Below are 27,606 nucleotides of genomic sequence, written 5' to 3'. Positions count from 1 at the left end.
ATCTCATTCAGTTCAGCTCTGATCTTAATTATTACTTGTTTTCTGCTAGCTTTTGGATTTCTTTGCCTTTGCTTTTCTAGTTCTTTAGGTGTAATGTTAGGGTGTTGATTTGAGATCTTCTAGTTTTCTGATACGGGAATTTAGTGCTATAAATTTCTCTGTTAACTCTGCTTTAGCTGGGACCCAGAGACACCAAGGCGACTAAGGCCTGGAGTGAACCCCCAGCAAATCGCAGCAGCTCTAAGGTAGAGTGGCCTGACTATTAAAAAAAACAAATGAATGAACAGAAAAAACAACAACACAAAAGATGTCACAAAAACCCCAATCAAAGGTCAGCAACCTCATAGAAAGTAGATCAGTCCACAAAGATGAGAAGAAATCAATGAAAAAACACTGAAAACCCAAAAAGCTAGAATGTCTTCTCTCCCCCAAATTACCTCAACACCTCCCGAGCAAAGGCACAGAACTAGGCTGAGGCTAAAATGTCTGAATTGACAGAATTAGGCTTCAGAAAGTGGATAATAATGAACTTTGCGGAGCTAAAAGAGAATGTTGCAACTTGAGGCAAAACCCTAGCCAGTTATTTTGTGGCTATAAATGAACTACTTCTAAAGTTTAAATGAAAAGGCAAAGCCCAGAATAGCCAATGCAATAATGAAGAAGAATAAAGTTGCAAGACTGACACTATCTGACTTCAAGACTCACTATAAAGTCTCAGTAACCCAAACAGTGTGGTATTGGCAAAAGGACAGACAAACAGATCAAGGAAACAGAATAGAGAGTACAGAAATAGACCTATATAAATATAGTCAATTGGCCTTTGACAATGGAAGCAATGGAATACTAGTCTTTTCAACAAATGGTGCTGAAACAACTGAACACCCACATGTAAAAACAGTGACAAAAAGAGAAATTAGAGACCTACATCTTTCACAAAAATTAATTGGAAGTGTATCCCAAATGTAAAACTCCTGGAAGAAAACAGAAGAGAAAATCTAGACGACTGTGGGTTTGGCAGTGCCTTTTTAGATGCCAAACCAAAGGCACAAACCATGAAAGAAAGAATTGACAAGCTGTACTTCATTAGAATTAAAATATTCTGCCTCACAAAAAACAAACAAACAAACAAACAAACAAAAAACCTGTCAGGAGAATGAGAAGAAAAGCCACAGGCTGGAAGAAAATATTGGGAAAGGACATATCTGATAAAAGACTGTTATCCCAAATATACAGAGAACTCTTAAAACAGTAAGAAAATGAACAACCCAATTTAAAAACTGATCAAAGCTCTAGACTAACACCCCACCCAAGAAGATATACAGATAGCAAATTCACATATGAAAAGATGTTCTACATCACATATCAGCAGGGAAGTAAACAGCAACGAGATACTACACACCTGTTAGAATGGCCAAAATCCAGAGCACTGATGGTACCAAATTCTGGTGAGGATGTAGCAGAAAGTCTCATTTAAAGCTGGTGGGAATGCAAAATGGTACAGCTACTTCGAAAGACAGCTTGATGGTTTTTTATAGAACCAAACATACTCTCACCATACAATCCAGCAATCACACTCCTTGGTATTTATGAAAAGGAGTTAAAAACTTATGTCCAAACAAAACCTGCACAATGATGTTTATAAGTAGCTCTATTAGTAATTGCCATAAGTTGGAAGCAACCAAGATGTCCTTCAGTAGGTTAATAAATAAATCGAACATCTAGACAATGGAATATTACTCAGCTTTAGAAAAAACAGAGCTTTGAAGCCATGAAAATACATGAAGGGAACTTAAAAGCGTATTCTTAAGTGAAGAAGCCATCTGAAAGGACTACATTCAATGTGATTCTAACTAAATGACATTGAAAAAGAGTCAAAACTGTGAAGATAGTAAAATAATCAGTGGTTGCCAGGGTTTAAGGGATTGTGGTGAATATTGGAGTGCAGAGTTTTAGTGCACTGAAACTACTGTACCACGTCAAGAGTGAGCCCTAATGTAAAAACTATCAACTTTGAGTAATAATGATGTGTCAGTACATGTTCATCAACTGTGACACATTTACCACTCAAGGGGCCGGGATGGGGAGTGATTTTGATAATTAGGGAGGCTATGCATGTGTCAGGGCAAGGGATATATGGAAAATCCTTGGGCTTTCAATTTTGCTGTAACATAAACCTGCTCTAAAAAATGGTCTGCTTTTTTTAGAGCAGTCCAGAAAAGATGAGTAGACTGGGAAGGGTTTGAGAGGATCTTCCGTGATGCCACTGATGTAATCTTTTTGAACTGTGTTTGTTTACTCTGTGTAAATCTATTAAAGTGTATACTCATGAAAACAACAACAACAACAGTAGAAATTCATTTTAGCCCTTAGGAATTCATTGTATTTTTGGCTGTGTCTGACTTCCATTGACATTTATATACATTCAGACAAAAGAAATGCCCTTAATTTGGTCCAGTGTGGGAAATTATGTTTTGATGAGCATGCAGTAACAGCATTGAATGGTCCTTAAGAAAATGTAGTATAGATTTCATTTTGAAAACTTAACATAAACATTTTTCATTTTAATTTTAATTTAATAAGCAATACATATTTTTTTCTTAATATTATAGAAATATATATGCATGTACTTTCTAAGAAACAGCACAGACCTGCAATAAAAATTAGTGAGCAGTAAGAAATATTAACTAAAATACAGTAAGAATAGAGTACAGAGGAACATGGACTGGGTTAAGCTGCATAATTCAGACAAAAGAGTTATTCTGATTTTATTGCATCCTTCCCACCAAACTTTCTGCAAAGCAGAATAAATAAAGCTCAGCAGATAGAAGCACTTATGATCAAGGTAAATGTTGAAAACTAAGTAGCACCTTTGGTCATTAAAATGATTGTCGACATTTCCAGGAAGCTTAAAGAGAGCATTTCTGATTTTGAAAAGAAAATAAAACTATTTAATACATACCATAAAGTTTAGCTGCTGCATATTTCAATATTGCATAGAATGTCTGACAATAAAAAGGATTCAAAACAAAGTTTCAATTTTAAATAAAGAAAATGCTACAGGTGTTTTGTTTTCTATGTCTTAGTTTGAAAATTAGCTAGAGAATTACTCTCATATATATTCAACCTGCATCATAGAATAATGTAGTAGCATTTCAATTCGACATCCATCAATTCATTTCAATAAAGGAACACTCTATGCCTGGCACTTTGCTAGGTATTAAAGTCGTTATAACTAAAATAACATCCTTGTCCACAGAGAGCTCACAGTCTATAAATAAAGAGATGAATTATATTCAAAACTGCAGGCAAATAATGTACTCTCAATGAGAAATTCAACATTGGTTTCGAATTTGTTATGCAGTGAAAATTAGAAACTACAACAGAGATTATTCTAAAACATTATGTCCATATAACAGTGCAGTATACCTGAAAGGCAAAAACTTAAACAAGTGTGCTTAAAAACAAAGTAGACAATTGAACTAAATATACTTTAAAAATGATCAACAACATAATATATTCCTGACTTAAATAAATCTATGTTATTTTATTTAGTTTAAACAAAATATGTATCCATATGAAAATGCCAGTTCTTTCATTTTTGGTTAATTCTTTTACACATATTATTTACTGTTCAGAACTGCTATATATACAAAAATTTCAAAAATAAATATTCCAAGATCACCTAACAATCACTCTAAGTACATTCAGGTGTAAGAAGGCAAAAAAGAAGGGTCTATCTTATATTTTAAAACTTTGACAGATCTTTAAATGTATTATTTTATATTTTATTAATTTTCTTAAAAAATGAAATAATACAGCCATAATTTAGGTGATGTAAAAACAACTGCTTGGATCATCTTAGGTATCAAGTAAAGCTATCCTCTTTATTTCACTATCATAGTAAACATAGTTGACAGATCAACTGGCAATATAATCATTTGTTCAGTGGTCATTAAGATATCTATAGCATAAACAAGACAACTATATTTTATTTTTTTCACTTAAAAATCACAAAAATACAGCCTAAAATATAATTTACATTTTAAAAATAATTCTAAAGATTAACCCCTAAATCTAATCCCTTAAAAAATTATTGTAAAAGTTAGCTGGATATGGCTGTTGCCAAAGAATGTCTTATTAGCAACAAATTCTTACGTATAACGTTTATTCCAACAATCTTATTTTAAATGTTCTTTTCAATTTAATACTGGATGAGAAAAACATATTTGTTCAAATAATATAATTAGTAAGTAAAATGATTTCAAAATATCAAAAAAATAATTATTCATTCTAGGAAATAACTAACATACTAGTTTAAAATATTCGGGAGAAGAACTTTTACATAAAAAGATTCAAATTTTGTCAATTTTAGCAAACACCCGAAAAGACCCTGCTCTTGCGTCTGCAATGTAGGGAATTACTCCATTTGAGTCATATTTGACTGGTACAATCTTGTTTTTGTCACTACAAGGAAGGGTCCTTATATTAGTAAATGCACGCACTGCAACTACTGAGGCCTTCTTCCTGTCAGAATGACAATGCAATCTTAATGTATGGGTGTCAGTTTAGCTGAATCTAACCAAACACATCACTTACTACAGACGTTTTTAGGACCAACCCAGTTCATGAAAGATTTTCCTGTGATACACAATTTTACCCAATTTTTTTAAAAAAATGTGTTTTTATGGTAAATATCTTGATGAACTAATCTTGATGAACTAAGCAAACAAATACTGAATGCAGATTACTGTTTTTACAGCTTTACAGGGAGAACTCCTAGTGGCAACTCCTCTTCCCTTTTACCAGGGATCTTTAATTTAGGTGTAATTTTTGTTTGTTCTCTGCAAGAGAATGAAGAAGAAAATCAAGAAAGACTATATCTATCTAGATAAGATGCAGAGGGAGGTAGATGGTATCTCCAACATAAAAGAAGCTCTGGTGACACTGTTGCCAGACAGCTATTGTGGATTTTAGTATTATTTAATTAAAGGTAAAAGCCATTCACAAAATAAGAAACGTTTGAGATAGATCTTATTCTAATAATTTCATTAACACATCTTCAGGTTCTTAGATCAAGACATACTGTAGAGGTATCCTCCTCAAGATTATGCAATGGCAATAATTTCTTGCATACATTTTAGTAATTTAACAAACTTGTACTGTGTGTTCTGTGCTCTGGCATTCTACTTTAGAAAACGAATACTGCTTCTAACATAAAAAAGAACATAAACTAAAAAAGGAATTAATGAGATATTGACACCTTTTCTATTAAAACAATATTGGTATGTTTTAAATGATTTTGATATTGCTATAACAACATATACTGTGCAAAATAATTAATCTCAGTAAATATGATTTCTTATTTGCCAAGAATTACGTGCTGTGACAATCAGGAAATAGTCTTCAAATTAAGTTTGCAAACATGAGTTTGCAAAGCATGATTGGAAAAAATATATTCATTTGGGATATAAACTATTTATCAAGTAGGGTTGTTACGTGTATTTCTAGGAAAATATTTTATTCACTCTATAAAGGTCATTGTTATGACCTTACAGCTTCTGTGGTGCAATGGAAAAAAAAAAGTGTTAGAAGTCAAAAGGCCTGAATTCTATCCCCAATCCTGCATTTACTCGAGAGTATTAGTGTAAGTTTAGGTCAAATCCTTAATCTTGTCTAGTTTTTATGGTAAAAATGTGGCTACCTAACAAAACTGCGGGTTGAGAGGATAAAATGAATTAATTAAATACATCATCTGAGACAAAAATATATCAAAACAAGTCAAAATACAATTAGATTTAATGCTTAGAAATATTTTAATTCATATGTGCTATTTCACTAAATGTAGAAATATTAATACTTTAGTTAGATATAGAAAGTTGATGGTAGAAAAATAAAATCCATTGAACCATTGAACAGCTTGTCAGAAATGTGTACTCTTGAGAGTCTGAGGATGAAAAAAAAAAGTCTAACGAGCAAGCTATATAAACTGAGTCTAACTCGAAAAACTTATTTTAGATGTATATGAAAATTAAAAAAAAACCCAGAAGGTCTTAGTCAAAAGACTGTTTTAAAATTTCATCCTAAATTTATGTGAGATAAAAATGCCATTTTGTTTTTCTGAAGACAGAAGCTATATATCAACTTATTCTATTTTAATAGAATGTTCAGTATCTCTGTTCAGTATCTAGTAACAGAGATTCTCTAGCTTATTTTGCCACATTTAAATAAAAAAAATAAACAAAAAGTCCTGTTTGATCACATGAAAAATATTTACTGAAATGTGAATAAATTTATAATCATTAAATAATTGCCTATTGAAATATCCCTGAATATTGCTCACCTTATTGACAAGTATATATGAAGACTGAAAACATGTAGCTCATGCAAACAGTGTAAATGTAACTAAATACACCAAAGAAACAAAAAGCCATACTAAAAGTGTCCACAGTAACATGCAAAACATTAAAAAGTTTATCTAGATATTATAAAAACAAAGACAGGAAAACATTGTAAAAAATAATTATAGAAAGAAAAGTGGGGAGATGGTAAAGAAGCAAATCTGCACATGTACCCCAGAACTTAAATTGTGTATATATATATATATATATATATATATGAAGAAGCAGGAAATTGGGATGGGAAAATTAATTTGATCTAAATTCCCATATACTCTTGTAAAATCAAAAATTCATTTTGCATTATTAATTTTGCTCTTAGAAACTTTTAAAATGACAATTCTCAGTACTACAGCAATTCTTTTATGATTGGCGTGGAAATGAATTAAAGTGAAGAAAAATCAGTAGGAGAGAGAAGACTAAAATAAACAGGATTGTAGCATCCTGTGAAGAGCTGAAATCTCCAGTGCACAAATAACTGATAGAAAAGAAGAGAAAATCAGAACTATAAAAAATTGCATAAGCTCAGAAAATTATTCATTTTTAATTGTACCAACAAAGATAATTTATGATTTTGATTATGTAAGCATTATAATTACTGATAATTGGGCCTGCCATGAGATCATGCATATGGTTGTACAGGAATCAAAATCTTAAAGACAGATGGGTAAACTCGAGTTTTTATATATCATATTTGTCTTTCTTTTTTTTTTTTTTTTTTTGAGACTGAGTCTCACTCTGTCACCCAGCCTGGAGTGTAGTGGCACAATCTCAGCTCACTGCAACGTCTGTCTCCCGGTTCAAGCAATCTCCTGCTTCAGCCTCCTAAGTAGCTGGGACTACAGGCGCATGCTACAATGCCTGGCTAATTTTTGTACTTTTAGTAGAGACAGGGTCTCACCATGTGGGCCAGGATGGTCTCAATCTCCTGACCTCGTGATCCACCCACCTTGACCTCCCAAAGTGCTGGGATTAAAGGCCTGAGCCATGGTGCCTGGCCTGTAATATTAGTCTTTATTCTCAATACTTTTGATGCTGATTGGTGCTCTGAATGGTTATGGTTAAAAATCTTGTTGCTATGATGTATCAGTGATGTCCCTGCATTGATATAAAATAATACATAATGGTGCAATGCTGCGATGGTGCAATGCTTTGTTACTCAATGTTGTCAGGCACTTTGAGAAAATTAAAAACATTTAGGATAGTGCCAAAAAGATTAGTTTTTCAAAACTCTAAAATCACATTCAATTAAATGTGTATATAATTATAAACATGGGCATCATGGTTGACTATGAAGAATGCAGTGCCTTGCAAGTGCACTATTTGAATAGAGGTAAGGAGAACTACATTCTAATTAGGGACTTGAAAAGTCTAGGTGGAGAAGACAAAAGCAATGATTCTTGTTTATGGAACAAATAGACAAAGAGGAGAATGACAACACAGATGTTCAGAGAAACTTGAAACGTAAGTTAGAATGTAGTATAAGTTGTATTAAATGATGAAAATTAATATGTAACAATATAGATAAACCAAATCATTTGTATCTTATAATCTGTTTTTGGTAGCTAGGGATAATATTATAAATGGAATAATCACTAAAATTCTAAATATAATGTTCTCTAGTAAGTACATATTACTTTATTTATTTATTTTTAAATAGAGACAGAGTCTCATTCTGTTGCCTAGGCTGGAGTGCAAGTGGGGTCATTACAGCTCACCGAAGCCTCAACTTCCTGGGCTCAAACGACCCTCTCACGTCAGCCTCCCAAGAAGCTAAAACTACAGATGCACACCGCCATATCCAGCTAATTATTTTACTTTTTGGGTCATGATATGTAGCAACCGATCTGGGAATTATTTATTCATCAAAGATAACATTTTCCTCCTAAATCCAACCTCAGAAAAAATGTATTATGCCTGAGTCAAATATGTTATTTTTATGAGAAAAAGAGTCATATTAAAGCAATCATGTCTATACATAATCAATCATTATTTGAGATAATTTGCATTGGGGAGAAAAGCAGGCAATTAGAAATTACATATTCAAGTTCTAGTAAATGCAATTCTCTAGTAAACAATGAATAAATCATAATACAAATTACAGTTAAACCTAATTGCTTTACTGTATAAGATGTACTTTTTTTGTACCTATATTTTATTTACCTTTACTTCTCTGGCCTCTATCAGGAGGCAGCATGGTAGTGAACACTCTAGGGGTTCTTTCTGGTTTTAGGTAAACCTGAGTTTTAATTTTGGTTTATATTACCTTTTACTTCCGGTAGTTTGGTGAGCTTCTGTGTTTTCAGTTTTCATTCATCTGTCATATCAAGCTAGTAATAATTCTGCCATGATTTGGCTTGAATATTGAAAGGCATCACATAAACGAAATGCATAACACATAAATATTAGTTTATTTTCCAATATGTATCCTATCTCCCTATTAAATTGAGCCTAAAATGATTTTTTATTTTGTTTTATTAAGAGTGTTCAACATTCTATATATGAAAGGGATTTTTAAAGGTGTTTTGAGTGAAAAATAAGTTTCAACTAACTAATCAAGAATATCGTTTCATATTTATGTCATCTACATAAAAACTTATATTTATGACATCCTTTAGTCTTCTTTTCTACATTTTTGATTGTCATGTTGTACAGCGAGAAAAGAATGAGTACAAAAGATCTAGATTTTTGAAGTGCACATTCAAATACAACAAATTTAATTATTTTACTTATTCCTTAGTATTAGGCTGAGGCCAATGAGTCCATGAGCTAAGGTGTTGGAACTTGGTACCAAAAAAGTGATATTTATGAGTCATGTAGGTTTATATTGAGAAAACATCATGTCTTCCAATGTGAAATACACTAAAACCTGATCTGTTGTCTCTGAAGGTGTGCTAGGTAAACTCAAAAAGGATCAGGAAAGGAGGTGAGAATAGGTCAGAAAAAAAGCAAATCCAATGTTCTCTTCATAAATTAGTGATGGCATATTTAAGGTTAAGTAATGAAAAATATGGGGTGCTCAGTTAACACGAATGAAAGAATACTGAAAAGTTGCCATAAATAATTTGGATACCTTGATTAATGATACCCTTCCTTTTGTACAATTTCATAATGGGGGAATAGAGATTAGTGAGGATTTTAGTGGTATACTCTGACTTTGCTTCATGATACCTCAAACATTGAAAACCTGTTTTTCTCTAGGGGAAGAAATACTTTCAGCACTAATTGTGGCAGACACTGAAGCCAAATGTATCTCCTCCTCTATTTACGTGTCTATATAATAACGAAAATCCTAGGTTGATACTCTTTTCTCAATCTTGCAAAGATTTTCCTAAAGCAACAAATCTAACAAGTTCAAGAGGATGGAGAGAGTGAACAAGTAAAATAATCTATATTACCCTGGAACAATTCTGAATGCTGTAGGTATTTATGTCACTGTTTCAGTGTGTTCTGGTTTAACTGTCGATATTTAAGCATGGGAGTTAACGTGTGCATATTTGTAACTCTCTGCAGTGCTACTGCCAGGTGGGATTGTACAGATCATATCATGTGCTTTGAATGTGCAATTTTACCTTCTTTTCTAACAATTTAATACAATAAGTGTTAGAAATAAATAACTAATGAAGACAATCAAAGAGCAGCCACACAAATGTGAATTGGTTTTCATGTGACAAGAAAATCATCAGTAAGCAAACAAACCTCCTTCCTGGAGAAGGCCACTGAAATGCATCCAGCAGGACGTCTCTACTAGATGGTAATAAAAAAGAATATAATATAGCCTTTGACTTAAAACCTCATGAATATTACTTTGCCATTTATTTCCGCTGGGGATCTGATATTCGTATTAGTTTAATGTATCTTTTCAGAATACTTTTTGAAAAGTAGAATTTTTTTTTTTCGGAAATTTATGATTGGAGAATTACTACAGAATTTAGAGGTTACATTTCTTGACAAATCAGAGCTGAATAAAAAAGAACTAAAAATATAAACAAATGTAATTAAAGAATCATGATAGGGTGAAACTAAATTAAAAACAGCCATAAAGTCCCACATTTTTCCTAATTTATTTACCTATGATCTTGGCACATTTTGTTTTACTTAACATTTGAAAAATACAAATATCTCTTCATATGCAAAAGACTAAACGTTAAATGAAAAACTGAATTTTATATAGCTCCCTAAATATGAGCCACATGCTTAAGCAGTGAATAAACTTTATGAATCAAATCTTTGACATTAACTACTACAAAAGGCTGGTATCCAGGTGCAATCTCACAGGAAAAAAATAGCACCTGCCTTTATTACAATAAAAAAAAAGAATGGCAAATTCCCTTTGACATCTTAAGGGTGACATTGCTTTAATAGTCAAGCACTAAATACTTTTTAAAATTAGTCATAATGTTAAACTTCAGATTTATAAATGTAAATATTGTATTTATAGCTTTAGTCATAATGTATAATTTCTTTCTTGTTTAAATGTACTTTCTCATTCAAAATTGTATTTATAGTTTGAAAAGAATATGCCTCTTTATTCAGGAGTGATTCAGATTCCCAGATGTTTTCACATAGTTATGAAAGTGGGAAAGTGCTGAATTAACCTGGGCTGCACTATTTCAAGCTTTTTGCTATCAGGTTATAAACTATACCTACAATTCCAAGTCACGAAGTGCCTCTATTTCTAGAAGATAAGTTTCCCGGCTTTGTTATGTCCAAAGGCAGCAGGAAGTCTCATCAGTAGAGGGCGGAATTTTCAAGTACTGCCATTCTTATCCTAGGAGGCATCTCCAGTGGTTGAGCACAAGGCCCGCTTGGGGTTTGCTTTTGCTCTAGCATTTTGTGGAAGGGAGGGAGCTGAGAGAGCTTAGAGGATTCACTAAAACCACTTCACAGTCTTAGTTGTAGTCGGATGGAGTACTCATAACAGTAACCTCCGATCACCACTATGTGTTGGGAAAAACTAGAATTCAGTCTACTTAGAATCTTGCCAGCTAGGATTTTACTTTGATATTTCAATATAACAGCGAATGTGGATGGAGGCCTGGTTAAAAGAAAATACCTGATAATTACTTTCTGGATTACGAACTAAAATCCTTGTAAAATCAGTGAATGTAGCTCATTGTTAAGAGTCATCATACTTTTACATATCAGGTAAGAATTCTGAAAATTATTTGAGTGTTCTATTCTCTAGCACCAGGTACTAATGTCCCCTACTCAGAAAAGCTCATCTGCATGGATGAAGTCTAGCAGTGCTCAGATATAATGGTTTAACATTGATTTTCTTTTTTTTGTCAAACATATATGTAAATATTTTTATAGCGGTCAGATGTATTTTTGAATAAGGATCACCCTCATTTTTACCCATGTGTTTATCTTTAAAACAAACATTGTAAAGTAGCATGCAGATATGTTTCTTTTGTCTTCATGGATTTTTTTTTTTTACTTTAAAAATAAATTATCATGATTTTTTAAATTTGTTTTTTATTCTCCAGATATTTTGTGTACATGTGGGTAACCATGTGGGATTATGTGTGTTGGTGTGTAGGAAGAGGTAATTAATTTCTCTCAATTCTATCTCATACTTTAATATCAAATAAAAAAATGAAATGTATAAAGGATCACTTTGTAGGATTAGACATCCTCCTTCTAACTACTTAACTCAGGGGTTTGGGATTCAGAGCTCTTCATGTAACCAAGACCGAAAGTCATTGGAAGACTTTAAAATTAGTATTTTAAGCACCACACCCAGAGTCAGGTATGGAAATAAACCTATAGCATGGATTCTTTCTATGCATAATCTCAAAATTTAGCTACTCAAATAAGTTTTTAAAAACTAATTCAAAATTTGCCATTGAGGAGAATATCATCTCCATCCTTAATTGTGACTCTTCATTTCAGCTAAAAACTTTTCCTATACTTTAAAAACAAAATGAAAAACAAACTCCTAGGGAAAGTCATAAACACTGAAATCAGAGATGTGATTCTTGTTAAATATTAGTTTCTCTTTCTGAGGTTATACTCTGTGCATTTGAAACTTTGACGTGAACATCATCTTCTGGATGTTTAGGTTTGCTCAAGGGTTCAGATTCTCTGGTCGTCTTTCTTGCATTTTCCTCCTTCCTTTCCTTTGCAAGCAATCTATAGTTGATAGCATTGCCAATGAGCAGCCACACGCTTGCTGCTACCACAATAGCCCCACAGGACATGTACATGTACTTATATTCACCAGTTACATCCACCAACATACCTAAGAGACAAAGAACATCTTTTAAGTTGGCATAATAAAACAGTCATGTAATGATAAAAATTCCAAATAAATTATTCCTCAAAGTATATTCCTCTTATTTAAATTAATGGCAAATAAGACTCTAAAAAATAAAAAAAAATTCTAGATTATGACTTCTATATATGCTTAGTAAAGGTATGTAGATGCACTTATAGCATTATAATACCAGTACATTAAATTTACTAAAAATTATTTCTCCCAGTAAAAATATACAAATAAGACAAATTAGGTATATATGTTTTTGTGTGTGTATACGTTGACACATATATGAGTGAGGTATATTTTTATATCTCTACATATATAGATTATATTTATTTACAGCATACATGTTAGGATCGCTTCATCCTTTTCATACTTCCTTTTTCCTTCAATAGAGAAAAATTACTTTCTTTAGGAAAGATCCAAAGACTTTTACGTGATTCCTAACAGGGTCTAATATTTACTAAGTGCTTCCTCTATGCCCAGCGCTAGCCTAAGAGTTTTATCTGTAATAGCTCACTTGATCCTTACAAGGTGTATTGTGAAGTAATTTGGGCCTGGTTACATAACTAGTTAATGGTAGAATCTAGACTCCTAATGAGGTCTGTCTGGACTCATTCTTAACTACTCTGCAAAATGGCTTCACCTAACCTCTTGTTTAAGTGCCATGTCACTATGAGCTAATCCCAGTTTTTTACTTTATCTGAGTCTAAGTTATCAAGGGCAAACTCATCAGTAAAAGACTGTTCCAGAAAACCAAACACTGCATGTTCTCACTCATAAGTGGGTGTTGAACAATGAGAACACATGGACACAGGAAGGGGCTTTGGGGGTAGGGGGATGGGGAGGAATAGCGGGGACTAGGGGGATTGGGGAGGGATAGTATTAAGAGAAATGTCTAATGTAGATGATGGGGCGATGGATGCAGCAAACCACCACCATGGCACGCGTATGCCTATGTAAAAAACTTGCATGATCTGCACAGGTACCCCAGAGCTTAAAGTATAATAAATAAATCAAAAAACAAGCAAACAAACAAAACAAACTAACCGTTTGTTCCATTTGTTAATCAAGACCATTTAAAATCTACCCTGGTGCCATTTAATCTGAAGGTTTACTGACTTTTAAAATTTTGTCAGCTTATATTTAGTTTTGTCTGTTGCTCATGCAGATATCTAATTCTTAATAATTATTAATAGTAAAATGTAATATGTACAAATCTATATAAATTATTATATGCATTCCAAGTGATTCTGATGTACACCTTTCAAACCAGTATGTTTAGTCAGAATGCAGAGCATTCTCCCTAGAATCTAGTGGTGGCTCAGTATTAACTTTAGCTACTTGTAATATATTATATATTTGAACAAAATTTTCAGTTTTAATCAGGTAGATGGTAGAATGGGTTTATTTAAGAAAGCATGACATATTCGTTAACATAACAAAAATTATGTAATTTTAGTTTTCCTTCCTGAGTCAAATATTTCTATTTCTGCAATGATTGTTATACTTCTTTGTGTGTGTGTGCATGTGTGTGTACTTTCATCATGTAAATATTGCAAGACCTAACACAGAGAGCAATTAGTTACTTGAGGCAATTTGCCAGCCTACTGTAACCATAAGGTCAGATCTTAATGGTGACTTCTTGTCATTTGAGACCATTTGAATAACATATCAAAGGAAGAGAATCTCAAATAAGTTGTCTAAATTTAGTAAAGAAACCTCTTCTCCCTGGTAGTTTTGCTTTGTATTTCTTCTGGAACACCATAGGTATAAGAAAGAGCACTAAAAATTTCAAGTCTGATACTTCACTTGTTTTTTTTAATTTGATAAATGATTTTTATTTTTGTTTATTTATTTTTATTTTACTTTAAGTTCTGGGGTACATGTGCAGATCTTGCAGGATTGTTACATAGGAATACACATGCGATAGTTTGCTGCCTCCATGCTCCATCACCTACATTAGGTATCTCCCCTAATGTTATCCCTCCCCAGTCTCTCCAACCCCTGCTATCTCTCCCCTAGCCCCCAATTCCCCAACAGACCCCAGTGTGTGATGTTCCTCTCCCAGGGTCCATGTGTTCTTATTGTTCAACACCCACTTATGAGAGAGAATATGAGGTGTTTGGTTTTCTGTTCTTGTGTCAGTTTGCTGAGAATGATGGTTTCCAGATTCATCCATGTCCCTGCAAAGGACATGAATTCATCCTTTTTTATGGCTGCATAGTATTCCATGGTGTATATGTGCCACATTCTCTTTATCCAGTCTATCTTTGATGAGCATTTGGGTTGGCTCCACATCTTTGCTATTGTAAACAGTGCCACAATGAACTTACATGTGCATGTATCTTTATAATAGATTGATTTATAATGCTTTGGGTATATACCCAGTAATGGGATTGCCGGGCCAAATGGTATTTCTAAGTCCTTGAGGAACTGCCATACTGTCTTCCACAGTGGCTGAACTAATTTACACTCCCACCAACAGTGTAAAAACGTTCCTGTTTCTCCAGCATTTGTTGTCTCCAGACTTTTTAATGATCACCATTCTAAGTGGCGTGAGATGGTATATCAATGTGGTCTGGATTTGCATTTCTCTAATGAACCGGTGATGATGAGCATTTTTTCATATGTTTCTTGGCCTCATAAATGTCTACTTTTCATTGAAAAGTGTATGTTTGCTGGGCGCGGTGGCTCACGCCTGTAATCCCAGCACTTTGGGAGGCTGAGGCGGGTGGATCACGAGGTCAAGAGATTGAGACCATCCTGGTCAACATGGTGAAACCCTGTCTCTACTAAAAATACAAAAAATTAGCTGGGTATGGTGGTGCATGCCTGTAATCCCAGCTACTCAGGAGGCTGAGGCAGGAGAATTGCCTGAACCCAGGAGGTGGAGGTTGCGGTGAGCCGAGATCATGCCATTGCACTCCAGCCTGGGTAACAAGAGCGAAACTCCGACTCAAAAAAAAAAAAAAAAAAAAGAAAGGAAGAAAAATGTATGTTCATATCTTTCACCTACTTTTTGATGGGATTTTTTTTTCTTATAAATTTGTTTTAGTTATTTGTAGATTCTGGATATCAGTCCTTTGTCAGATGGGTAACTGCAAAAATTTTTTCCCATTCTGTTGGTTGCTGGTTCACTCTAATAGTAATAGTTTCTGTTGCTGTGTGAAGCTCTTTAGTTTAATTAGATCCCATTTGTCTATTTTGGCTTTTGTTGCCATTGCTTTTGCTGTTTTAGTCATGAAGTCCTTGCCTATTCCTATGTCCTGAATGGTATCGCCTAGGTTTTCTTCCAGGGTCTTTATGGTGTTAGGTCTTATGTTTAAATCTTTAATCCATCTCGATTGTTATACTTCTAAATATAAAAGCATTAGGTCTATGGCCCATCAGAGTTAATATCACTTCGGGCTGCCACATCAGCATACTTTCTAAATGATTTAAGAATTTTTTAGCATCACCAAGAAATCAGAGTTCTTTTCCTGAACTAAAGCTTCAATTCTTTCTTAGAGGAGCAGTGAAAGTTCAGTCTGAAAAAAACAAATACAAAATAGAAACCACACACTCCCTGCTTTTCAAGGCTGTCCTGCAACTGTGTAAGAAGTTACAGCAATAACATTCAATCATTCAAAAATATTAACTTGGTACCTACTATGGGCCAGTTTTAGCAATAATCAAATACTATAGAGGAAAAGCCAATCTAAAAGTCAAGAAGCATTAGGCGTAGCAGGTGGCAGACATGGAATGAAAAAATGGATATATAATGGCTTCAGTCTGACAGTTTCAATAATAGGTCTAAAATCAATTACTGCCATTTACTACCAGTGGCACAAGGCTTGGCAATGTTAACACAATAGGCATGAAAATATATTGAAACTTTAAAAAAAATATTAATGCACATGTCTGCTCAGGTGGGAGTGGCCAAATAAGATTCCTTTATTTCAATTCTTAGAATCTATCCCCACTATGTATTTGGACTTGATTCTGTTTTCATCCCATCATGCATGGTGACATACAAACTTCTCTGTTGACACTACAAATTGTGTGGATAATGAATAGGTTCCAAAAACTCATTTGATCAAACTAGTTCTGTATGAAAAGAAGAACCAATTGTGCTTATCTTATGTAACAAAATCAACTGGCTGATAAATAATTAGACGTACTGGCTTTCAGTCTTTTTTGACAATTGTTTTGATGTCATGGTATATTTATATTGAGAGACATATCATCTAAAACACCTGTGCTAGATACCACAGGACAGCCCTGGTGGACAGGGAAAGACAACAACTACACCACCTAGGTCTTAGAGCCAACTTTGTTGTGCACCTAAGTGAAAAAAAATTCAGAGATAAAAGGTCAATGATAGCATTAAGATTAACAAATTAAACATTAAACATGAATTTTCGCACTTTTGGAATGGTTCCTTGATGTCATGCAGAAAACAGATTAAAAACTGACTAAATACATGGAAAAATTTACATTTAGCCTAGCAGTAACTCTGACCATGAGAGACTAGGCCAAGAGTCTAAGTGAATACTTAAGTCCGGTATTAACCAAAACAATATACACTTGTTGCTGGCAAAGACTAGTCTACAAACAGAATATAGTATTTATAACATTTAAGGTCTAAGACTAAACAAAATTTTAACTTAAAAATGCTCTTACGCATGTCTTTAAACCATAGTTCAGATACGAGAATTTACTTCTAAAAGCATTCACCACTGTAACACAGAAGGAAATGATAAAAGAACTGCAAGAAACTCCAACCAAAATCTAATGCTCTGTGATGACTCTATTTTATCTCTCTCTCTCACTCTTTTTTAAATATCAGACCAACTTCTCAATTTGTGAGGGTATTCTTTGGTCATGCCCTAAATGTGTACTGAGTCTTTTTACTGAATAATTTAGCATAGACACTTTTATAGGCATCTTTGAAAATATTTCAGATCTTAAAATCTGAAGGTAATCTTTTCAATTTATAAATATGGAACATAAGTGTATCTGGCCCCCAAAAAACTGTGAATCGATTTTTGTTCACCCCTGTCTTTCTCTCTATGGGATATATATGTCGATATATTCATATCAGTGATATTATGAATGTATTTCCTCATGTAACAAGTTCCAACTTAATATATTCAATGAACTCAATTAAAAAATAGATTCTGACCTTTTTAGGGACTATTTTACATTTTTGACACATTTCCATGTCAAAAGATGAGAGATCTGTTCACCAATGATAAAGATAAAATAGCATTTTTTTCTGATATATTTTTAAGAGACCCAAACAACTAAAGTAGATAAATATTTTGAAGATTACTCTACTAATTGTCAGTCTAAAATAAGTTCTAAGTTCATTGGTCCAGGCTTTGAAACAAATTTAGGTCTAAAATTGACTAATTATGAAATTTTAAAGTTTATAATAAAACCTAAAATTAACATGTCCATATTTCTTCAGGCTATTAGTATTATTATAAAACACATTTAAACAGCTGTACATAGAGTCTCAGTTAATGGATATTAATGTTATGCTTTATATTTTCCTTGATGAAAAACGTTCTTACCGGCAAGAGGAGGGCCAAGAAGAACTGGGCCACACTCCACAATTGTGACAAGTCCCACAGCACTGGAAAATCTTGGTGCACCCACGAGGTCCATGAGAGTTTCAAAGAGGACACTGCTAACACTCCCAAATCCAAGGCCAAAAAATACAGCATATAATATCAGGCTTGTGTAGTCCTGTGCCAGCGGGCACAAGAGATGACACACTCCATTGAACATGATTGCAAAACTGAAGAAGTACTGAATTCGAGGTCGAATATATTTGGAGTTTGCAATTAATCCTACAGAAGGCCTAGCAAACATATCAACAAAAGCCATAATAGAGAGCAGAAAAGCTGCAGAATACTCATCGATTCCCTGGTCTTTAGCATATGGAGCCAAGAATATAATGGGGGCAAAAAAACCTAGGAACATAATGACATTTCCAGACAGATATATCAGAAATCCTCTATGCTTAAAAAGGGAGAAATCTAAATACTTATTAACTTTTTCCCAAGTTGATTTCTGTGTTTTGATTTTCTTCAGGCCTGAATCATCTTCTCTTATGCCAGTGTTATTTTTAGACTTAGAAGTGGTTTGACTGGGTCCAAGGGGTCTCATGAGAGACCCAGCCACACAGGCATTCAAAAGTAGACCTCCCAAAATCAGGAAGCTTCCCTTCCAGCCAAAAGTATTAAAAAGGTACTGATTGAAAGGAGCCAATGAACTTAAGAAAACAGGACTCCCTGCCATGGCCAGTCCATTTGCCATGGGTCGTTTCCTATAGAAGTATTTGCCAATTATTGTTAAGGCCGGTTGCAGGTTGAAGGCTAAACCTAAACCTAAAAAAAAAAAAAAAAGAGAGAGGAAACACAAACACGTTATGACACTCACAAAATAAATTACTCCAGGCAGAATTAAAAATGGAATATCAGATTGTACATTTTGATTACAATAAATGTAATTGCACAAAAACAAAAAAGTTTTTATACCTGAACATTTGAAATGACACTTTCATATTCCTTTAATTTTAAAGCACAGAAATGAAGCTAAGAAATTCTACTGATAGATCAACAATCATACAATAGATTGAAACCAGGACAAAATTATTAGTTCTCAATTAAAATCATTTAATTCCACAGATCCTTTCCTTTTAACACATGCTTATACACACAAATATGGAACAGATTTCTTCCTTGTGAGTAAGAGGGCAATATAAAAAGGTGAATACTTTCCTTTTGGAGTTAAAGAAGTATAAACAGACTAAAAAGGTAACAATTTGTAACAATCTTATGTCTCCCCAGAAACATTTATTTCAATATTATGTAAATAACAAAAAGAATAATGAATGTATGCCATTAATTTCATGCTCTACATCCCTCACATTCCACATTTAATGTATATAGATGAACATGCCTATTAAGTAAAAAGGATTTTTTGTTTGAAACATAGTTTCAATTCAGGGATTAACACTGATTGTTTATATGAGCCAAAGGCCCCATTATCTAGGGAGCTCCTTGGCAGTGTTGCGTATCACCTTTGGAAAATGAATTACCTGTTCTAGCTCACCAAGGTGCTACTGAGCGATTGTAATAAATAAGGTCCTTTAAACAGTACATTGATTTACATAAAATTTGATTTATATAAAATATCTCCTATTTCCCCTTAAACTAGGCATTACTCTATATTTATTTTAGGGACTAGAGAGTTAAGAGTTCTTCTATATTTACTGATTTATCTAAATTGAAACAGTTCTGCAAAGTGGTTAAGTATTCTAGTTGTGGAATACACAGGGCTGTGTACAAATACTCCAACCCTTTAATATAAACATTTTCTATAAAAAAGAGGACCCCTAAAAGCTGACAGGAAAGAACATGAACATGCTTTGGAGGGTAACAGGACACATGTTCTCTAACTCTACTTCAGCCATATCTGTGAGATATGCAGAATAAGTGTAATTAAATCCAATTTATAAATAACAAAACTGACCAGCCTATGGTCAAGTAGCTTGTAAGTGGAAGAACACAAATTAAAATCCAGGTGTTAGGTTTCAAAGCTTAAGGACTTTTATGTTATTGCATTTTCCCCATTCTGTCGCCTGGAACTTTTGCCTTCAAATGTTAATCCACATTGTGATTTGGAAATAGTTGCCGTCTCTTTCTCATTCTGGCATGGTAAAATGAATGTAGGCTTGAAATCAATAGATATGATCTGCTCCAAATAAGTACCTGTTTTGTATTACTGGGCAAAACACTTAGACTTCCTGAACTCTAATTTACCTAACAAAACAGACAGATTTTGCCAAAATAAAGTAAGTTCTAGAACTGTAAGGTGTTATATAAATGGCATTGTGATTACTATTATTTGCAAACATTTATTTATAAACAGCAAAATTCTGGGCACTCTGTAAAGTACTATATATTCATTTTTTACATTAATCATCCTAATAACTCATTTTAAAAAGAGCTATTATTTATCTCATTTTACAGACAAAGAAATTTAGGTATAAGGAGGTTAACGTACCCATGATTACACAGATAATATGTGCCAAGGCAAGTTTAAATGCTAGATCTGTCTACTTTTGGAAACCAAAGTCAAAGTATTTTCTGATTTAAAGTAAATCCCTCATAGATAGACTTAATAATTGACTTTGGGGGCATCAAAATATTTAAGAGCCAAAGGAATAAAATTATAAGTTAGAATAGCAATAATGCCAGTGATATTTGTAGTGCAGGGAATAACAAAATCATCTTTTCCCTAATCATGTATTTGTAGGCCCATTCTGACTTATACAGTCAAATGTAGTAGTCAGTATCTTCATACAAAGGAAAAGGCACTCTCTCCACTATGACAATGCTTGGTATGAGAGGGTTTTCATTTACAAGATTAAATGTATTTTGCCATATCAAAAAAGGAGAGAGATGTGGATAGATTGTAAAGAGAAAAATTTTAACATCACTATTACTGTAAGCTTCAATACATTTTTTTTCATCAAATGATACATGAGTGTAAGATTACAGGAGTATAAATATTTTTGCCTTTTTATCTCTGGGCAGAAAGGCAAGATTCAGTCTCTTTACATATTGAAGTTTAATTTTTCCTAAGATGTTGAATATAAATTTTTAATGCAATTTATTATTTAAACTAATAAAAATAGTACTTTCCAAGTGCACATGTTATGGTCAGTTAGAATCAATAGATATGTACATGAGAAACAACTATAATCAAGTGACAGTAGGTCATTTGAAATATTTGTGTTAGAGGAAAATAACACAAAAGCTTGGCTCACCAAGCTTTTAAACAGGATCATTTGAGTAAGAAAAAGAAGAAACAGGGTTAATGAACTTTACCACTAATCAGAACAAGCAAAAATAATTTTATTGTTGAAGCTAAATCAGTGCATCCAGAAAATATCTCGTTGGCCCTGTTTTAATATATTATGAGTGGAAAGTCAGATATTGGAAATGGAAATAAGTCATGAAAATAAGTTTTATAGTAATGAAAGTATTTATTTATATCAAAAAGTCTGGGTCCGACAACATTATCTCCGTTGAGGAGTAAAAAGCATAAAAGGCCAAAAAGAAAAAAAAAAAACTAAAGTTGTTTTCTTTTTGAATTTGTATGATAACATGTAACTTGTCTGATAACATTTTTTTTCATTTTTTTAAAAAATGAAATGTTTGGCTATTATATAGCTTGAATTTCAATGTACTAGATGAAAATACTTTAAAACAGCATTGTTCATAAAAAAGTAAATTAAAAGAAAATAAGAATTTTCTGTTGGTCATTCTTTTCATAGGGCTTTGAAAATAGCAGAAGACTTAAGAATAAGCTGAAGACCAAACAATTTACCTGTAATGAATCCCATAGTGATGTACAGCTGCACCACACTGCTACTGAAGGAGGCCAACACCATTCCAAGACAGCATAATAAGCCTCCTGCTATCACCACCGGGCGGCTGCCATATTTATTCACCAAAACACTACTTATGGGGCCTACAGCAGAGAGGAGATTAAGAAATATTCAGTTACTGGGTCATTTATTTGTTCATCTTTAACATCCAATCATTTGGAAAGGTGAGGAAGCACATTTTAATGGTCAGAGGAGAAATATTAGTTCACATGAAATATAATGAGAACTTTTCAATACTTCACAAATGATCAGTTTGGCAGGTTCTTTTCAGTCATATGAAAGAAGCCCATGAAATAATAAATTAGAAATGTTTAACATATATTTATTTATAACCATAATCATTCAAATCTTGATGGAAAAGTTTTACAATAAAACATAGCTAAAATATCTAAAATATCTTAACAAATGCAGGTAAATTTATGTAACAAAAATCTATGATTACATAAATGACTTTTCTGTTAAAATTTTATTTTTGAGAATAATGCATCTTAGAATAATGTGCCATTTATTAGGGCTGAACATTTTTTAAAATTATCTTCAGCAGTGATTTTTCTTCAATACCATAATTTGTTGATTCTAAGACACCTATTGTTTTCACATCCTATCATATTAGCAATAGGGGTGTCTTACATATAATGACTTCTTCCAATCTATGTTCATCAAGAAGAAGTCATAGGTAGTAATGTTGTTATCATGGCCTATGCATGTCTGAATGTGGTTGTTATTTCCTGTGGCTTGATTGGGCAATACTTAATCACATTTCAATAGAACCTTTGAGGAGCATTTGAAAAATGAATATAAATATGAATCCTGATTTTTGCCTGAGAAATCTTCTGTTGACAAATTCTAGTAAGGTAGAGTAAGTAGCAGCATCAAAACTTACAGATTGGGTGCAGCTGTTTGGATGAAATTACCAGAAAAAAAATGGTGGATCTCTCTGTTAATATACATTGCACACTGACAAAGAGAATAATCTTAGGTGTGAGACGCGAATGTTGAAAACTCAGACTCCAAAGTAGTTTAGAAGAGTCAGATAGTGAATGGGAAGAACATGTAGGAATGCCTTACCAATTTTTTAATGTATATTTCCAATGTATGTCTGTGTGTGTATATATATATATATAAAATATACAGAAGTGATTAAAATTATTAAAATAATCTGCATTTAAGTCTAAAAAAGTTCTTTCGGTAGTTATAAAAGTTCTAAATGTTAAGAAAGTGTTGTTTTACTTCAGTGACAGCACTATTTTCTTTCCTGGTATACTATAAAATAACAGTGCAACTTAACAATTAAGACTCTTGGACTCAATGAAATTCCATAGTATTTTATGGGACTTGTCAATGTGTAAATGGCTTGCTTTGACAAATGATTCTTAACTTACAATTGTATTTCATCTGAAACTAGGAATACTATTTGGAGGACATAAATGCTATATTAGGTCAGAATTTTTAATTCAATATTTGGCCTACAAAACATAGTAATTTTTTAGCTAATACTATGGCACTAAGAATTTCCAAGAGTATTGTATTTAAGAATTTTTACATGGATCACATATAAAATAGATTGAGATTCATTTATCAATGCACCCATATCCTTTTACACAAATATAATTATTATTTTTAATCTGCAAACAAAATTTTGAAATTAAACCTTAGTGCCTAATAGTATTTATTACTCCATAATATCTTTTGAAAGAATATTGGTGATAACACAAAATTTTAGAAAGATAACTTAAACACAGAATACAAAAGCTTGCATTTATAACAGCAGCAACCTAAAACTTTGAAAAGGCGACATGAAAGCTTTTATGAAAGCTCCATAAAAATGACAGGATTTAGAGGGAAGAAATCAAAGAAAATTGTGCAAGTTGTATAAAAAGAATATAATTTTGTCTCTATCATGGTGAAGTTTACCTGCAGAGCTGAAGAAAATAAATTATACATGCAGAGAATATATATATAACACATATAAGACATATGTCAAAGACATTGCAGATGAGATTCCAGAGAAACTCGATGAAGCAAATATTGCAATAAAATGATTCACAAATTTTTTGGTTTCCCAGTGCATATAACAGTTATGTTCACCCTTTACACACTATAGTCTATTAAATGTGCATAGAATTATATCTAAAAAGCAATTTGCATAACTTAATTAAAAATACTTTATTGCTAAAAAATGTTAATGATCATCTGAGCCTTCATTGATTCACAGTCTTTTTGTTTGTCTTGACTGTTGACGGCTGCTGACTGATCAGGGTGGTGGTTGCTAAAGGCTGGAGTAGCTGTGGCAATCTTTTTGTTGTTGTTGAGACAGGGTCTTGCTCTGTCACTCAGGCTGGAGTGCAGTGAATGCAGAGCGCCTCATACATAGCTCACTGAAGCCTTGACCCCCTAGGCTCAAGATCCTCCCAACTAAGCCTCCCTAGTAGCTGGAACCACAGGTGCGTGCCACCATGCCTGACTACTCTTTTATATATTTTTTTTGGTAGAGATGGGGTATTGCTGTGTTGCACAGGCTGGTCTTGAATTCCTGGGTTCAAGAGATACTCTTACCTCAGCCTCCCCAAATGCTGGGATTATAGGTGTGAGCCATGGCACCGGGCTGGCAACTGCTTAAAATAAGACAAGTTTGTTGCATCAGTTGACTCTTTCTTTCATGCAAGATTTATTTGTAGCATGTGATGTCATTTGAAAGCATTTTACCCACAGTAGAACTTCTTTCAAAATTGGAGTCAACTCTCTCAAACCTTACCACTGCTTTATCAACTAAGTTTATGCAATATTCTAAATCTCTTATAGTTATACCAACAATGTTTACAGCATTTTCATCAGGAGTAAATTATATTTCAAGAAACCACTTTCTTGGCTCATCCATAAGAAGCAACTCTTCCTTACTTCAAGTTTTATCATAAGATTGCAGCAATCTAGTCACATCTTCAGTCTCCACTTCTAATTCTAGCTCTCGTGCTATTTCCACCACATCTGTAGTTACTTACTTCACTGAAGTCTTGAACCTCTTAACGTTATTCATGAGGGTTGAAATTAACTTCTTCCAAACTGTTAATGTTGGTATTTTGATCTCCACCCATAAATCATGAATGATCGTAATGTTATGTAGAATGGCAAATCCTTTCCAAAAGGTTTTCCATCTCCTTTTCCCTAGATCCATCAGAGGAATCACTATGTATGGCAGCTGCGAGCTTACAAAATGTACTTAAATTTTAAGAATTGAAAGTTGAAATGACTCCTTGATCCATGAGCTGCAGAATGAATGTTGTATTAGCAGGCATAAAAACATTAACCTCCTTCTACATCTCTATCAGAGCTCTTGGGTGACTCAGGTGCATTGTCAGTAAGCAGTGCTATTTTGAAAGGAATTTTTTGCTTAGCAGCAGGTCTCAACAGTGGGCTTAAAATATTCAGCAAACTATGCTGTAAACAAATGTACTATTATACAGGTATTGCTATTCCATTTATAAAACACAGGTAGAGCAGATTTGGCATAATTATTAAGAGTCCCAGAATTTTTAGAATAGTAAATGAGCTTTGCTTCAACTTAAAGTCACCAGCTTCACTGGCCCCTAAAAAGAGAGTCAGCTTATCCTTTGGAGATTTGAAGACAGGCATTGACTTCTGCTCTCCACCTATAAAATACCTAGATGGCATCTACTTCCAATAGAAGGCTATTCCATCAACACTGACAATGTGTTGTTTAGTGTAGGCACCTTCACCAATGATCTTAGCTAGATCTTCAGGATAGCCTACTGCAGTTCCTAATCAGCATTTGTTGCTTCACCTTTTACTTTTATGTTAGCAAGATGGCTTACTTCCTTAAACTTCATAAACCAACATTTACAAGCTTCAAGGTTTTCTTCTGCAGGTTCTTCACCTTCAATAGAATTGAAGACAGTTGGGGCCCTGCTCTGGATTAGGCTTTGGCTTAGGGAATGTTGTGGCTGGCTGATCTTGCATCCAATCTTCTAAAACGCTCTTCACTTTTCCTTTGCATTCACAACTTGGCTAATTTTAGTGCTAGAGACCTAGCTTTCAGCCTTTCCGTGCTTTCAGCACCTTTCTCATTAAGCTGAGTCATTTCTAGCTTTTGATTTAACATTAGGGACTTGTGACTCTTCCTTTCACTTGAACACTTAGAGGCCATTGTAGGTTTATTAAATGGCCTAATTTCAATATTGTTGTATCTCGGACAATAGAGAGACCCTAGGAGATGGGGAGAGATAGCAAAACAGCTGGTCTAAGGAGCAGGGAGAACACACACAGCATTAAGCCCACCATCTTTTCTGAGACAGAGGCACAGTTCATGACACCCAAAACAATTATAATAGCAAGATCAAAGATAACCATAACAGATATAATAATAATAAAGTTTGAAATACTGTGAGAATTACCAAATGTGACACGAGATACAAAGTGAGCACACGCTATTGAGAAAAATGATGCCAACAGAGTTTCTGAAGGTAGGGTTGCCACAAACCTTCAATTTGTAATTAATGCAATATTTGCTAAGTGCTATAAAGTGAAGGGCAACAAGTGGAAGTATATATGTATTTTAGTTTCTCTATTTTTACCTCTAAATGATAAAAAAGCAGTATAATTGTCATTTGTTAGTTTTGGCAAATATTTTTGATAAACTTCTCAGAAATGCATAAGTTTATCGACTAGAAATAATATTTTTTGTAAATGAGATGGTTTCCAATTTTCTGCTTTTCACAATATTGAGGGAAGATTCAATTGAATTGTCAGCCCACAGATCATTTCAAATAATTGTTGATAATAAGTCATTATGTGATTTTGCCAAGTTCAAATGATTGGCTAATACTGAAAATAAAATACTTTCCACTGTCATCCAGTTTATTATGTGAACAAGTTACTCAACATGTACATCAATTAAAAACCAAGCAAAACCAAGAAAGAAATGAAACTAAAACCTGTATCTGCTCAGCTAGCACTAAGAAATATTCATCTATACGTATACAGGATGCCTATTCAATTCATTAAAAGGCACATTTCCTTGGGAGGCTGAGGCAGAATTGCTTGAACCTGCTAGGTGGAGGTTGCAGTGAGCCAAGAGATGGAGGTTGCAGTGAGCCAAGATTGCTCTGCTGCACTCCAGCCTGGCGACAGAATAAGACTCCATCACCTGCCTCAAAAAGGCATGTTTCTATTCAATGTTTACATTTTATTTAGTAATTATCTTATTTTGATTGAATCTGCTATAACAATATAATAGAATATTTTAACTGCTTATGATCCCAGAAAAATTTTTTTAAATTAGATATATGTGCAATGTTTTCGCAAATAAAAATAAAAGGGATTAAAAATACTTAAACCCATGAAAATAACTTGCAGAAATGTAATGAAAATATAAGTTAAAATATAGATTGAATACAGAATTTAGCATTTGCTGTTCTATGATCGTTTCATTCATTTATTTTCAAATGATTGATACTGAGCATCAGTTTTTTTTTTTTTTTTTT

The 27,606-nt window shown here is 33.4% G+C and overlaps 1 protein-coding gene across 6 annotated transcripts in view; it reads right to left on the bottom strand.

The window, feature by feature from the left end:
* Window positions 1–9,458: 9,458 nt before the first annotated feature.
* Window positions 9,459–27,606, bottom strand: part of SLC16A7 (solute carrier family 16 member 7) — a 174,417-nt gene continuing 156,269 nt past the window's right edge. For all 6 annotated transcript variants that reach the window (XM_017536285.2, XM_037741250.1, XM_017536286.2 and 3 more), the window contains 3 exons: window positions 22,048–22,191; window positions 18,219–19,037; window positions 9,459–12,639 (listed from right to left, as the gene is read on the bottom strand). In XM_017536285.2, coding sequence (XP_017391774.1) covers window positions 12,380–12,639; window positions 18,219–19,037; window positions 22,048–22,191 — 1,223 coding nt within the window. In that variant the 3' untranslated portion in view covers window positions 9,459–12,379. The remainder of the gene's footprint in view (window positions 12,640–18,218; window positions 19,038–22,047; window positions 22,192–27,606) is intronic.

This window comes from Cebus imitator, unplaced genomic scaffold, assembly GCF_001604975.1.
Source record: "Cebus imitator isolate Cc_AM_T3 unplaced genomic scaffold, Cebus_imitator-1.0 Scaffold96, whole genome shotgun sequence".
Taxonomy (NCBI): Eukaryota; Metazoa; Chordata; class Mammalia; order Primates; family Cebidae; genus Cebus; species Cebus imitator.
Note: the sequence above shows the minus strand (reverse complement) of the source record. Positions and strands in the feature narration are given on the sequence as shown.